We start from the raw sequence: 15,575 nt of genomic DNA, 5'->3' as shown, positions 1-15,575 counted from the left end.
TTTCTGAATGTTGAGATTTAGGCCAACTTTTTCGCTCTCCTCCTTCACTTTCTTCAAGAAGCTTTTTAGCCTCTCTTCACTTTCTGCCATAAGGGTGGTGTCATCTGCATATCTGAGATTTTTAATGTTTCTCCCGGCAATCTTGATTCCAGCTTGTGTTTCTTCCAGCCCAGCGTTTCTCATGATGTACTCTGCATAGAAGTTAAATAAGCAGGGTGACAATATACAGCCTTGACGTACTCCTTTTCCTATTTGGAACCAGTCTGTTGTTCCATGTCCAGTTCTAACTGTTGCTTCCTGACCTGCATACAGATTTCTCAAGAGGCAGGTCAGGTGGCCTGGTATTCCCATCTCTTTCAGAATTTTCCACAGTTCATTGTGATCCACACAGTCAAAGGCTTTGGCATAGTCAATAAAGCAGAAATAGATGTTTTTTCTGGAACTCTCTTGCTTTTTCCATGATCCAGCAGATGTTGGCAATTTGATCTCTGGTTCCTCTGCCTTTTCTAAAACCAGCTTGAACGTCAGGGAGTTCACGGTTCACGTATTGCTGAAGCCTGGCCTGGAGAATTTTGAGCATTACTTTACTAGCATGTGAGATGAGTGCAATTGTGTGGTAGTTTGAGCATTCTTTGGCATTGCCTTTCTTTGGAATTAGAATGAAAACTGACCCTTTCCAGTCCTGTGGCCACTGCTGAGTTTTCCAAACTTGCTGGCATATTGAGTGCAGCACTTTCACAGCATCATCTTTCAGGATTTGTAACAGCTCAACTGGAATTCCATCACCTCCACTAGCTTTGTTCGTAGTGATGCTTTCTGAGGCCTACTTGACTTCACATTCCAAGAAGTCTGGTTCTAGATTAGTGATCATATCATCATGATTATCTGGGTCATGAAGATCTTTTTTGTACAGTTCTTCCGTGTATTCTTGCCACCTCTTCTTAATATCTTCTGCTTCTGTTAGGTCCAGACCATTTCTGTCCTTTATCGAGCCCATCTTTGCATGAAATGTTCCCTTGGTATCTCTAATTTTCTTGAAGAGATCTCTAGTCTTTCCCAATCTGTTGTTTTCCTCTATTTCTTTACATTGATCACTGAAGAAGGCTTTCTTATCTCTTCTTGGGATTCTTTGGAACTCTGCATTTAGATGCCTATATCTTTCCTTTTCTCCTTTGCTTTTCACCTCTCTTCTCTTCACAGCTATTTGTAAGGCCTCCCTAGACAGCCATTTTGCTTTTTTGCATTTCTTTTCCATGGGGATGGTCTTGATCCCTGTCTCCTGTACAATGTCAGAAACCTCATTCCATAGTTCATCAGGCACTTTATCTATCAGATCTAGGCCCTTAAACCTATTTCTCACTTCCACTGTATAATCATAAGGGATTTGATTTAGGTCATACCTGAATGGTCTAGCGGTTTTCCCTACTTTCTTCAATTTAAGTCTGAATTTGGTAATAAGGAGTGCATGATCTGAGCCACAGTCCGTTCCCAGTCTTGTTTCTGTTGACTGTATAGAGCTTCTCCATCTTTGGCTGCAAAGAATATAATCAATCTGATTTCGGTGTTGACCATCTGGTGATGTCCATGTGTAGAGTCTTCTCTCGTGTTGTTGGAAGAGAGTGTTTGCTATGACCAGTGCATTTTCTTGGCAAAAGTCTATTAGTCTTTGCCTTGCTTCATTCCGCATTCCAAGGCCAAATTTGCCTGTTACTCCAGATGTTTCTTGACTTCCTACTTTTGCATTCCAGTCCCCTATAATGAAAAGCACATCTTTTTTGAGTGTTAGTTCTAAAAGGTCTTGTAGGTCTTCATAAAACCGTTCTACTTCAGTTTCTTCAGCGTTACTGGTTGGGGCATAGACTTGGATAACTGTGATATTGAATGGTTTGCCTTGGAGATGAACAGAGATCATTCTGCCATTTTTGAGATTGCATCCAAGTACTGCATTTCGGACTCTTTTGTTGACCATGATGGCTACTCCATTTCTTCTGAGGGATTCCTGCCTGCAGTAGTAGATACAATGGTCATCTGAGTTAAACTCACCCATTCCAGTCCATTTTATTTCATTCCCAGTGATTGTAAAGAAACCCTTCTCGTCCATTCCTCTACGTCTTAGAAATTCACATTAAAGAAATTAGGGTTTTTCTCAGTGAGGACAATAAAATGGATTTCACGAGGCTCCTAACCCAAAAGTATAAGAGAACAACTTAGGTCAAGAACTCATTCCTTGAGTTCTTGGTCATAAGCAAGTATTTCTAAATCATATATTCAATAGTGCACTGTACCAGCTTCCCTCCTTCAAGTTCAGACAGAGCTATTTTGGCAACTCCCAACAACTAGATTACTCACAGAAACGTTTTATTTTGTTCTTTTGCTGTTGCTGTTGCTTTAGTGGGAGGTCTATGATTTTATAACTTTTGACAATGATTACTCCTCAAGGTCTCATGGTAGGTCTCAGAGAGGTCAAGCTAAATGTAGTCTCTTAAGATTTTTCTTCTTTCTTTTTGGAAGGTTGCATTTGAAGACCTTGTTCAAGGCATAGATTATGGACACAATTCAGATGTTAAAATTGTAAATGGTTGTTTCTTTGAAATAAATGACATAGACAAGCAATAAGAGCCTCCAGTTAGAGAAGAGGGAGAGATTAATAGTATATCTGGGTCCCCAAAATTAAAATACATGACACATAGGTTGAGCTGATACCTAAACTACTGTAATAACCTGCATTTCTAAGATAAATCCCAACTTTATGAAAGAGAGGTGCAGTAAGGAAATGAGGCAGGGAACAGGAGCAGTAAAGAATCCACCTGCAATGTAAGAGATGAGGGTCGGAAAGGTCCCTTGGAGAAGGAAATGGCCACCCACTCCAGTATTCTTGCCTGGAGAATCCCATGGACAGAGGAGTCTGGTGGGCTACAGTCCATAGTGTCGCAAAGAGTCAGACATGACTGAAGCAAGTAAACCACATGTGCAAGTGCGAATAAGAATATGGTGCTATGATGAACAAACTCTGTTCCTCAACAGGCACTCCTGGCTTTAAGCCTGGACCAAGTCCCTTGACTCTCTATGCCAAAAAAAGAGCCCAGGACTCAGTACAGAGTCAGCCTTGTGAGGAGCAAAGCAAGAGTTCAATGAACAGATATGACTTTAAAGGCAACCTGAGTCCCATTCTTCATTCCACAAGTATTTACTGAGCAATGTCCAAGTTCTAGGTGCTGGGGTTACTCCCTGACTTCATGGAACTCCCACCACACTTCCTGCAGTTCATCAACAGAGACTGTTTCACATGGCATGCCCCTTCTATCAACATTTATGCAAGTAAAAAAAGCCTGGGAAGCGTATTAGCTCATCAGCTACAAAAATATAACAGTTTTTATGTGTTCTTAGTTTCTCTATCTAGGTTTAAATGTCTAAAGCACAAGAGTCATACCTTGGACTCCCCCATAACACCCGACTGCTCTGCACATAAGAAGTTAATGAATCGATTAAAAAAAAGATCTGAGAATAATTAAGGGAGTGCTGGGTGCTTGAAAGGAAGGAGAAATGGGAGAAGGGGAAGGGGCTGATGGAATCAGAAGGGGAGAAAGAAAAGAGGTCTTCATTCACTTCATTATTCTGTGTCACACAGCAGCAGACATGCATTCCAGGTGAAACTACAGGAGATAGTTCTCTGCTCTTCCACACTGCAGTTCCTCTTACCTCTACCTGGTATCTTCCTATGTTGTTTCAGCCATGGACAATCCTGCGGATCTGACTGCTTCCAACATCACCCCAACCGAAGCCCTGCTGCAGTGGAAGGCGCCCGTGAGCGAAGTAGAGAACTACGTCATTGTTCTCACCCACTTTGCAGGTGGGTGTCTGCAGGTCAATGCACTAGGCAGGTGGGAACGGTGGGGATTGGGGCTGAAGACCAGTATGAAAATTTTTTAAAAATCTTTTTAATCTGAAAGAAAATTAAGAAATTTTCCCTGCTTTAATTTCAGCATAAAGCCCTCAAGATAGCCCCCAAACTCTGTCAACTGTATCAACTATGGGAGTTGCGAAGTTAAATCTAAAAAGTACAAAAAGGGCATGTAACCAATACAGAAACAAAAGTGGCATTTGAAAGACAAAACTCAGAATTCGCCCCAGAATGCTATGGGCAAGAAAGATGACTTTTCTAGATATTTTACAAAGTGAGGAAAACGCTAAAGGACCATCCATGATAATAAGTGACAGAGGATTCAGAACTACTAAATTTTTCTGTCGCTTTGATCTTCTCTATCCATATCCAACCCCAAAGGTTGAGCCAACATGAGATCTTGAGTTTTAATGTCTTCTTTGCCATACTTACGCACCTTAATGCTATTTGAAGTTGAATAGAGAAGCCCAGAGCAGAATGCTATTGAGTAGTTCAAGTGTCTAGGCCTAGGAAATTATTTCTCTGTCTAAATTATACATGTTCTCACGGAATATTGTGGGTTATAGGCAGGAATCCAGAGAACAAAGATACCAGAAGACAGACGGCAGGCAGATGTCTTGATTTTCAAAAATGACAGATTAAGTCAATTCTGTAAGCTGCAAAGTAAACTGATTGTCAAAGCTTGGGAAAGTAGAAACCAAAACAGACTATTAAATAAGTTGGAAAGGAATTAATGATTATTACATACCAGCACAGGTTCGCAAAGTATGAGTTTTGCCCAAACCACTTTTTGCCCCCTTTTTCTCATTGGCAAATCTGCTAGCACATCAGTACCTCAGCAAGGCATTAGAATGCCCACCTCCCATTTAGACAGAAAACTGCATGGTGGATCACATTTGGAGTTACAGCTGATCGAATGACTGACCCTCCCCGGAGAATGAACATCATTACTGTGGCTACATCCTAACCCTGCTGTGTGCATGCGCAAGCCACATCAACCCTACCACCCCTCCCTACACATTACGACCCTGCATTTCTAAATTCTCACCTGCCTTCTCAAGCCAACATGCACTTGCACATGTTCTTTCCTGTACCAGGAAACTCTTTCCCCACTTATCTACCTACTAAACTCATCCTTGAAGTCTCAGTTCCAACACAATCTCCTAGATCAAAGCTCTCATTATTCCCTTAAGGCAGTCAGATGCACCTGCTCACAGATATGAAGCACAGAGTTCCATCATAGCAATTTCCATTCATTCAACAACTGCTTTTGCTTTTCCTCCAAAGTGCCATGCACTCTCTGAGACTACAGTGATTCAAAGCAAAACAGGAGTTCTTATCTTTGAAAAATTCACTTCTAGTAAGGATGCAGACAAGTAACAAGTTACAACCCACTATGGGCAGCGTCATGATGCAGGCAAGTACGAAATACCAGTCTGCCACGCCTGATGGGCCACTATGATTTGGAGTGAGGGTGTGGAGGGGAAGAAAGAAGGCAGATCTTAGATCTGAGAACAAGAGAAAAAGAAAAAGACGTGAACTCCAAGAAAAAGAGCAGCCTGTGGTGCATTTAGAAAGAAAGCTTGGAGAGTCTCAGGAACTGCCACAGTTGATGTGGCTGGAGCACTGACTATTGGCACCATGTTGCAAAGGAGATTAAAAAGATAGAGCCATTATATGAGCTCTTTCAAAGGGCTAGTTTAGATTTTAACTTGTTTGCATGCTTTTCTATGTCATTAGACCACAAAAAATTGAAACTTCAGTCCTGCCATTGTTTGGAGAAGTGCCCAGTAAACTCTATTAAATGCTGAATGACTCAGAAGTATTCTCAAGACGCAATAAGAGGCTTGGCCTTGATCTAATGAACAGTTTTATCAACAGCTTGAATGAATATAGAAAAGATATGAACACAAAATTTATGTTTCAAACAAAACTGTGATTGTTAGAATCCAAATTCAGATGTATTTTAGTAAACTGCAGTGGTAGCCCCACACTCAGTCAACAAGGAAAAATGCAGTAGAAATGAATGCAAATCCCTTCCCATGGGTGCAAAAAATCAACTACACAAGGTAAGCTTGGGAGGGGTTTTAAACATGATCTTTGATGATTTTTAATCTCAGCCTATGATAACAATATCCTAGGACCAGGATTAATATACATACTTGGCACAAATAAAAGCAGAGTCTTAACCTGTTTCTTTCGTTGTCAGCTCATCTCAATTATTGTTCTCGGTCCTCTTCTGAGTTTTGCATTTCAGCAGGGACACTGATAAACAGTTCCTTGTTTAGAGGAAAGTGGCCAGGAATGTGACAGTTTTAGAATCATCTCATAAGATCCTCTGGAGACGGAAATGGCAACCCACTCCAGTATTCTTGCCTGGAAAATCCCATAGACGGAGGAGCCTGGCAGGCTACAGGCTATGGGGTCGCAAAGAGTCGGACATGACTAAGCGACTTCACTTTCTTTCACTTTCATACACGTAATGGGGGTTGGGCTGAGTGCTCTTAGTCTAGAGGAGAGAAAACCTGATTGGAATTAGTGAAGGGCAGGAAGGGGTCATGAAACAAGAGATTTGGTTTATTCTAACTCCAGAGACCCGGTAGATGTTATATGAAAGATTATCTGGCCTCCAAATAATTTCTCAATTATGATGAAAAACAAGATGAGAGGGGAGCTTTGTATGGAATATAATGCCAAATTAAATAACCTCTAAAGGATTTTTTCCAAAATACTCTAACAGTGCATTTGAATAGTCTTGTTCAATCCTTATCCATATCCATCTGATTTTAGTTGCTGGAGAGACCATCCTGGTTGATGGGGACAGTGAGGAATTCCAGCTTGTTGACCTGCTTCCTAGGACCCACTACACTGTCACCATGTATGCCACCAGCGGGCCTCTCACCAGTGGTACCGTCAGTACCAACTTCTCTACCCGTGAGTACTCGAGTGGTCAGCTCCATGTCAATATCCCGGGAGGCCTTTATGGATCCTGAAAATGATCAGTTTCCAAGGGCTAGACTAGATTAGAGTCTATAGGTTTTGGACAATGCAGTTATGAGGTATTCTTATTTTAGTTAACTGCAGCCCAAACGTCAGTGAAAGTGGGCTGCAACTCTCTTCCTGAGTCTGGCTGAGAGCAGTAGAACCAGGTCAAGAGAGGCCAGTACTGGCAATGCATCTGGCCCATTAAAGTCTGATGGATCCCAAATTAATATCTGGGAGAGAATTGCCAGGTGCAGCCATGGCCAGGAGGACAGTAGACAAAATTATACATGTGGGAATGATGTAAATTCAAGAGTAAATTTGTAAATGATGTAAATTCAACTCACAGACATGCAAGTTTAACAAGGTCATGATTTCAGACTGGACGATGCCACATCCAGGCCCAGGGGACCAGGTGAGGGAAGAGGGGATAGCTTCAGGAATGATCATGATGCTGAAGGATTACCTTCTGCCCAGGAGTGTCCTTTATGCTCCTGTCCAAACGAGAACTGGGGTCACCATGTGAGCAGCCCAGAGATCACATAGATAGACAAATTGGTCCACATGCCTGGCATCAAAGAGGGAGGAGCTGGAGGGGTGCCCACTCCTCACATTTTCTCTTCTTTGCAGTCCTGGATGCTCCTGCAAATCTGACAGCTAGTGAAGTCACCAGACAAAGTGCCCTGATCTCCTGGCAGCCTCCCAGAGCAGAGATTGAAAACTACATCTTGACCTACAAATCCACTGATGGAAGCCGCAAGGTGAGATTTTTCTGGAAGCAGCCCACAGGGAGTAAACCAAGTTTGCCATTACGGATACATAGCAGGCTGTTGAGGAAAGAGCACTCATCTGCAAGCCAGACATTTGAGTGTTAGTCTCTGTGCAAGTTAAGGCAAAACACTCAACCTCTCTGAGCCTCAGTTTCTGCTCTAGGTAATAGGGGCATCTACTCTGCAACTTCACTCGGTTGTGATTGATGCTGCCAATACCAGCTTCCAAGCCAATTAATAAGTACATAGTGTTGGAATGAACTTTCAGTAACAGGGCCATGCAAACATGAGCTGGATACCAAATTCAACAGTCTCATGTGCATGTGCCTCTCAATACGCACGATAAAGGCTCCATCTATACAGCCCACAGTAAAGAGATCACAACTTTCTGTTTTAGGTGGTAGTTGAAACAGGCCACCTATAGCACTGGTTGTCAAATGTTTGTTAATGGTGGAATCCTTTTTTTTTTTTTTTTTGTAAAGTGAAATCATATTCAGAAACCAAATAAACAGAATAGGTTTCAATAGAGCTAGTCTGCGGGTGTGGAAGAGGGAGGCCTAGGTTCCTCCTTCATCACACCTCCAGGAGACCCCGTGTGATCTGAAAACCATAGCGTTCAATAACCCACGGCTAAGCTTGTCCAGCGTGCATCCATGGGATGGGAGCTGGCGTCAGTCCCACATAGGACATGTTCTCTCTGCTTATTGGAACATCTTCTCCTTACGTGATGTGGAATAAAAATGGTCACAGTAATAGTGACCACGGGGTCTGGACTTCCCTTCCCTGATCCCCTCCATCCTTCCACCTCCCTCCCCTGGTTCATCCTGCAGGAGCTGATTGTGGACGCGGAGGACACGTGGATCCGACTGGAGGGCCTGTTGGAGAGCACAGACTACACGGTGCTCCTGCAGGCAGCCCAGGACATGGAGCGGAGCAGCATCACCTCCACCGCCTTCGCCACAGGTGAGAGGGGTACCTCCACCCTGCCGTCTCCTCCTCCCCTACATAGCACTGGGCTCCTCAGCAGCCTCTGCTGAGACTTATCCAGGGAGGAGCCCATCAGAGAAACTCAATTGCCTCTTCTTGCAAAGGAAAATAATTATTTTCCCCTACTCCTGCCTTCCTCCCTTTGCATTGATCGCTGAAGAAGGCTTTCTTATCTCTTCTTGGTATTCTTTGGAACTCTGCATTCAGATGCTTATATCTTTGCTTTTCTCCTTTGCTTTTCGCTTCTCTTCTTTTCACAGCTATTTGCAAGGCCTCCCCACATAGCCATTTTGCTTTTTTGCATTTCTTTTCCATGGGGATGGTCTTGATCCCTGTCTCCTGTACAATGTCAGAAACCTCATTCCATAGTTCATCAGGCACTCTATCTATCAGATCTAGGCCCTTAAATCTATTTCTCACTTCCACTGTATAATCATAAGGGATTTGATTTAGATCATACCTGAATGGTCTAGCAGTTTTCCCTACTTTCTTCAATTTAAGTCTGAATTTGGTAATAAGGAGTTCATGATCTGAGCCACAGTCAGCTCCTGGTCTTGTTTTTGTTGACTGTATAGAGCTTCTCCATCTTTGGCTGCAAAGAATATAATCAATCTGATTTCAGTGTTGACCATCTGGTGATGTCCATGTGTAGAGTCTTCTCTTGTGTTGTTGGAAAAGGGTGTTTGCTATGACCAGTGCATTTTCTTGGCAAAACTCTATTAGTCTTTGCCCTGCTTCATTCTGCCTTCCAAGGCCAAATTTGCTTATTACTCCAGGTGTTTCTTGACTTCCTAGTTTTGCATTCCAATCCCCTATAATGAAAAGGACATCTTTTTGGGGTGTTAGTTCTAAAAGATCTTGTAGGTCTTCATAAAACTGTTCAACTTCAGTTTCTTCAGTGTTACTGGTTGGGGAATAGACTTGGATAACTGTGATATTGAATGGTTTGCCTTGGAGATGAACAGAGATCATTCTGTCATTTTTGAGATTGCATCCAAGTACTACATTTCGAACTCTTTTGTTGACCATGATGGCTACTCCGTTTCTTCTGAGGGATTCCTGCCGGCAGTAGTAGATGTAGCTGTGAAAAGAAGAGAGGCAAAAAGCAAAGGAGAAAAGGAAAGATATAAGCATCTGAATGCAGAGTTCCAAAGAATAGCAAGAAGAGATGAGAAAGCCATCTTCAGTGATCGATGCAAACAAATAGAGGAAAACAACAGAATGGGAAAGACTAGAGATCTCTTCAAGAAAATTAGAGATACCAAGGGAACATTTCATGCAAAGATGGGCTCGATAAAGGACAGAAATGGTCTGGACCTAACAGAAGCAGAAGATATTAAGAAGAGGTGGCAAGAATACACGGAAGAACTGTACAAAAAAGATCTTCACGACCCAGATAATCATGATGATGTGATCACTAATCTAGAGCCAGACATCTTGGAATGTGAAGTCAAGTGGGCCTCAGAAAGCATCACTACAAACAAAGCTAGTGGAGGTGATGGAATTCCAGTTGAGCTGTTTCAAATCCTGAAAGATGATGCTGTGAAAGTGCTGCACTCAATATGCCAGCAAGTTTGGAAAACTCAGCAGTGGCCACAGGACTGGAAAGGGTCAGTTTTCATTCTAATTCCAAAGAAAGGCAATGCCAAAGAATGCTCAAACTACCACACAATTGCACTCATCTCACATGCTAGTAAAGTAATGCTCAAAATTCTCCAAGACAGACTTCAGCAATACATGAACTGTGAACTCCCTGATGTTCAAGCTGGTTTTAGAAAAGGCAGAAGAACCAGAGATCAAATTGCCAACATCCACTGGATCATGGAAAAAGCAAGAGAGTTCCAGAAAAACATCTATTTCTGCTTTATTGACTATGCCAAAGCCTTTGACTGTGTGGATTACAATAAACTGTGGAAAATTCTGAAAGGTGGGAATATCAGACCACCTAATCTGCCTCTTGAGAAATCTGTATGCAGGTCAGGAAGCAACAGTTATAACTGGACATGGAACAACAGACTGGTTCCAAATAGGAAAAGGAGTACATCAAGGCTGTATATTGTCATCCTGCTTATTTAACTTATATGCAGAGTACATCATGAGAAACGCTGGACTGGAAGAAACACAAGCTGGAATCAAGACTGCCGGGAAAAACATTAAAAACCTCAGATATGCAGATGACATCACCCTTATGGCAGAAAGTGAAGAGTAGCTAAAAAGCCTCTTGAAGAAAGTGAAAGAGGAGAGCGAAAAAGTTGGCTTAAAGCTCAACATTCAGAAAACAAAGATCATGGCATCCGGTCCCATCACTTCATGGGAAATAGATGGGGAAACAGTAGAAACAGTGTCAGAGTTTATTTTGGGGGGCTCCAGAATCACTGCAGATGGTGACTGCAGCCATGAAATTAAAAGACGCTTACTCCTTGGAAGAAAAGTTATGACCAACCTAGATAGCATATTCAAAAGCAGAGACATTACTTTGCTGACTAAGGTCCGTCTAGTCAAGGCTATGGTTTTTCCTGTGGTCATGTATGGATGTGAGAGTTGGACTGTGAAGAAGGCTGAGTGCCAAAGAATTGATGCGTTTGAACTGTGGTGTTGGAGAAGACTCTTGAGAGTCCCTTGGACTGCAAGGAGATCCAACCAGTCCATTCTGAAGGAGATCAGCCCTGGGATTTCTTTGGAAGGAATGATGCTAAAGCTGAAACTCCAGTACTTTGGCCACCTCATGTGAAGAGTTGACTCATTGGAAAAGACTCTGATGCTGGGAGGGATTGGGGGCAGGAGGAGAAGGGGACGACAGAGGATGAGATGGCTGGATGGCATCACGGACTCGATGTACGTGAGTCTGAGTGAACTCCGGGAGATGGTGATAGACAGGGAGGCCTGGAGTGCTGCAATTCATGGTGTCGCAAAGAGTCGGACACGACTGAGGGACTGACTGAACTGAACTGAGCTGAACTCCTGCCTTCCCCCACTGCTAGAGCCCTGCCAGGACCCTCTTGCTACCGAGGCAACCATAGGAACCAGCAGCACAAATTCCTGGTCCTCCTGCACCAACTAAATGCACCAAGTAAGAGAGCAGGCTCCTGTGCAGATTTCTGCAAAGGTTTGTCCAGCACAGCTTGTCCTTCCCTCCTTCCTGCCTCTGCTGCCTATAAAACCTGCACAAATATAGCCCCAGTATGAAGTATACGGTTCTCCATCCACAAAGCACTTCTGCATTTCTATGGTAGCAACCCATTCTTTTACAGCAACTGGTAAGAAGGGTCTTATTATCCCCATTCACCTCAGATGATGAAACTTAGGTGCCTGGAAATCAAATGACTTACATGGTAGTAAGTGCTGGGTCAGAACTTAAACCAAGGTCTTCCACTTCTAAATCCAGCATCCCTTCTGCCTTCCTTCATCTAAGTATTGGGTTGGTCATAAAGTTTCTTCAGGTTTTTCCATCTCATTATACAGAAAAACCTAAATGAACTTTTTGGCTAACCCAATATCAGCAGAAGATACTGGAAATACCCTTAAAGGATGAAAAGTGAAGTGAAATTGTTAGTCACTCAGTCATGCCTGACTCTTTGCGACCCCATGGACTGCAGTCTACACACTCCTCTGTCCATGGAATTCTCCAGGCAGGAAGACTGGAGTGGGTTGCCATTCCCTTCTCCAGGGGGTGTTCCTAATCCAGGGATAGAACCCAAGTCTCCTGCATCGCAGGCAGAATCGTTACTGTCTGAGTCACCAGGGAACCCCACCTTAAGGGGTAAGGTTGATCTAATGTGTACAATAGGAAATAAACTAACACCTGATATTTGAGGGCTGTTTGACAGGCACTGTTATAACAGTATTATGTATTCTAACTTAATCCTCATGGCAGTCTATGAGGTATGTTCTAGTATCCTTATTTACAGATATGGAAACTGGGCCAAAGAGAGATAAGGTAACTCACCCAAGATCCCATAGCTCTCAGGTAGGACAGCTGGGATTGACCCCAGGTGTGCTAGCGCTGCGGTCTGTGTTGTTAACAACCCTTCCTGCCACTTTCCAGGGTGCCTCTCTGCAGTCTGTTATGCGGTGCTGCCCTGTCCAGACTGTATCCTCCCTCTCCCCATATTTAGAGGAGGGCGGCTGTACACCATGTGGGGCAAGTGTGCTGTTAGTTGCTCAGTCGTGTCCAATTCTTTGCAAACCCATGGACGGTAGCCAGGCTCCTCTGTCCATGGGATCCTCCAGGCAAGAATACTGGAGTGGGTCGCCATTTCCTTCTCCAGGTGATCTTGCTGACCCAGGGATCAAAACCACAGTTCTTACGGCTCCTGCATCAGCAGACTGATTCTTTACCATCTGAGCCAGCAGGGGCAAGTGAAGGCATGTTCATTATCTGTAGACACACTTCTGCTGTCATCTCAGAGCACCAGGGCGACTGGATTCCTGTCCACCCCCAGACCCATCCTCCCATCACTGGAGAGAGGTGACAGAAAGTCGCCCATCTACCCAGGTGTCTCCCCCACTGCTGCTGCTGCTGCTAAGTCACTTCAGTCATGTCCGACTCTGTGCGACCCCACAGACGGTAGCTCATCAGGCTCCCCCATCCCTGGGATTCTCCAGGCAAGAACACTGGAGTGGGTTGCCATTTCCTTCTCCAACGCATGAAAGTGAACAGTGAAAGTGAAGTCGCTCAGTCGTGTCCAACTTCTAGCGACCCCATGGACTGCAGCCCACCAGGCTCCTTCCATGGGATTTTCCAAGCAAGAGTACTGGAGTGGGGTGCCGTTGCCTTCTCCACCTCCCCAACTAGACTTGTTCTGAAAGACAAAGCCAGCACTGGCTCAAATACACCCAAATATCACTAGTGATTCCATAGGGTAGTGAAATTATGACTGAGTCCCCCTTTTCCTTCCTTTTTATACTTTTCAATATCTTTCAAAGTGTTGACAATGAGCATGATAATCAGAAAAATGATTTTTAATTAAAACATGAAAATAAACCTTGGTGACTCAATGAAGACATGTATCCAACATGGGTCTTTGACAAGCAGAATTTGGAGGACACTTGATCTCTTTTATGGGGCTGAAGTCAAGTAAGCTCAAGCTCCATGACTTTCTAGAGGTGTCTTACCTCAGAACCAAGGTGTCACCATCTTGCTCAAGCCCTTCCCTGCACATTCACAGGTTAATTAAAGGGTCCTCCAGGGTTTCCCTTCTCAAGCCACCACCCCCAAGACCCAGGGATTGGAGCTTTTCACTGAATTAAAATTTTCCTTCTGCTAAAAAGGACACAGATGACAGAAACATAAACAAAGCCCCTGATCTGCATATTTATTAGGTCTAAACTACTCATTTCATTCCCCAAATGCATGGGTTTCACTGCTTGCTCAGTGTAGTATGAGCTTTCAATTCCCATCCTAGTAACACCACAGCTAGTGGTGCTGGGCAGGATGACAATACGCCTGGGGTTTCTGCAGTATCTTGCAGCTGTGCCTTGCTCCGTATCTGCCTGCATTGTAAGAGCATGCCAGATTCCGTGCCCTCCGCTAGCCTCTGTTAGATGAAGTCACCGCCAAAGGGTGTGCAATAGTTTGAGTCTAGAATCCCAAATCCAGCTGGGGGCCCAGTAAGGTCCAGTAAACAGAGGGTTGACAATTTGTGGAAATCTGGGACAGAGCCCAGGGTAGTGGCTTTGTTCCGGGGACAGCACAGAGGGACCATCACAGTGTATTTAGGTGTTTGTTCTTTTTGTGAGACTTCAGTTGACACTGAGCCCCCACAGGATGACCAATAACCCCCCTGGAAAGGAGAGCACTGAAGAGCCCACTTGCCTGTAACATCAGTGTAATTACTCCCCAAGTTGTTCCATGCAGTTTGGGGAACCAGAGACGGACTTACCACTACAACCACAGTGGTACATGGCAAAGAGGGGTCTATGTCTAGAAGTTTTCACAGAGTTTCCCTGGAATGCTCAAATTTAAATCTCAATCACTGATGCATCCCAAACCCACTGAAATGACCAGTGGCATAGTGACAATCCAGGGACAGAAGCAATGCACAAGACATCACCTCACACAAAGCTGGGCACATAGTTGACATAATAAATGGTGGTTGAGAGGAACAGATAAATCCCAGGTGCAGAGCCCGGGAAGGGGGGTTTCTGATGAAAAAGCTGTAGGAGGAGATTTTCAGTACCCCTTACAGGGACAGCCCATGCGAAGAGGGACTGCCTACAGAGTATGATGCACGTGTCTCTTTGATTGCAGGCTCTTTCTGCCACCTCACATGCAGATTTCCTCAAATGAATTACACAGAGCTTACAGAGTCATTTGCATGTCAGTACTTTCTTTAAGATTCAAAGCAACTGACACAGTAAATTTTATAGTGTACATGATGACAGGCTCTGGACAAAATCAAGACACAATGGACACAGTGACCATAAAGTTCTGATAATGTTTTTAATTAACTTTTATTGGAGTGCAATTGATTTACAATGTTGTGTTAGTTTCCGCTGTACAGCAAAGCAAATCATTTATACATATACATATATCCACTCTTAGATTCTTTTCCCATAGAGGTCATTACAGAATATTGAGTAGAGTTCCCTGTGCTATTATTATTATTTCTTATTAGTTATCAAATGGCAACCCACTCCAGTATTCCCACTCCAGCATTCTTGCCTGGGAAATCCCATGGACAGAGGAGCCTGGTGGGCTACAGTCCATAGGATTGCAAAGAGTCAGACACAACTGAGTGACTAACACACATAGTGTGTATGCGTCAATCCCAATCTCCAAATTCATCCCTCTCCTCTCCCCCTTGTTAACCATAAGTTTGTTTTCTATATCTGAGACTCTCTTTCTGTTTTGTAAATATGTTCATTGATACTATTTTTTTGGATTCCACATATAAGCGATATCATATGATATTTGTCTTTGTCTGACTTACTTC

At 43.5% G+C, this 15,575-nt stretch overlaps 1 protein-coding gene across 1 annotated transcript in view; it reads left to right on the top strand.

The window, feature by feature from the left end:
* The window catches only part of TNR (tenascin R), a 483,754-nt gene that overhangs the window by 436,351 nt on the left and 31,828 nt on the right, over positions 1–15,575 (top strand). Inside the window, exons 15-18 of the mRNA XM_018060627.1 lie at positions 3,731–3,850; positions 6,692–6,835; positions 7,514–7,644; positions 8,484–8,616. Coding sequence (XP_017916116.1) covers positions 3,731–3,850; positions 6,692–6,835; positions 7,514–7,644; positions 8,484–8,616 — 528 coding nt within the window. The remainder of the gene's footprint in view (positions 1–3,730; positions 3,851–6,691; positions 6,836–7,513; positions 7,645–8,483; positions 8,617–15,575) is intronic.

Source organism: Capra hircus, chromosome 16 (assembly GCF_001704415.2).
Source record: "Capra hircus breed San Clemente chromosome 16, ASM170441v1, whole genome shotgun sequence".
Taxonomy (NCBI): domain Eukaryota; kingdom Metazoa; phylum Chordata; class Mammalia; order Artiodactyla; family Bovidae; genus Capra; species Capra hircus.
Note: the sequence above shows the minus strand (reverse complement) of the source record. Positions and strands in the feature narration are given on the sequence as shown.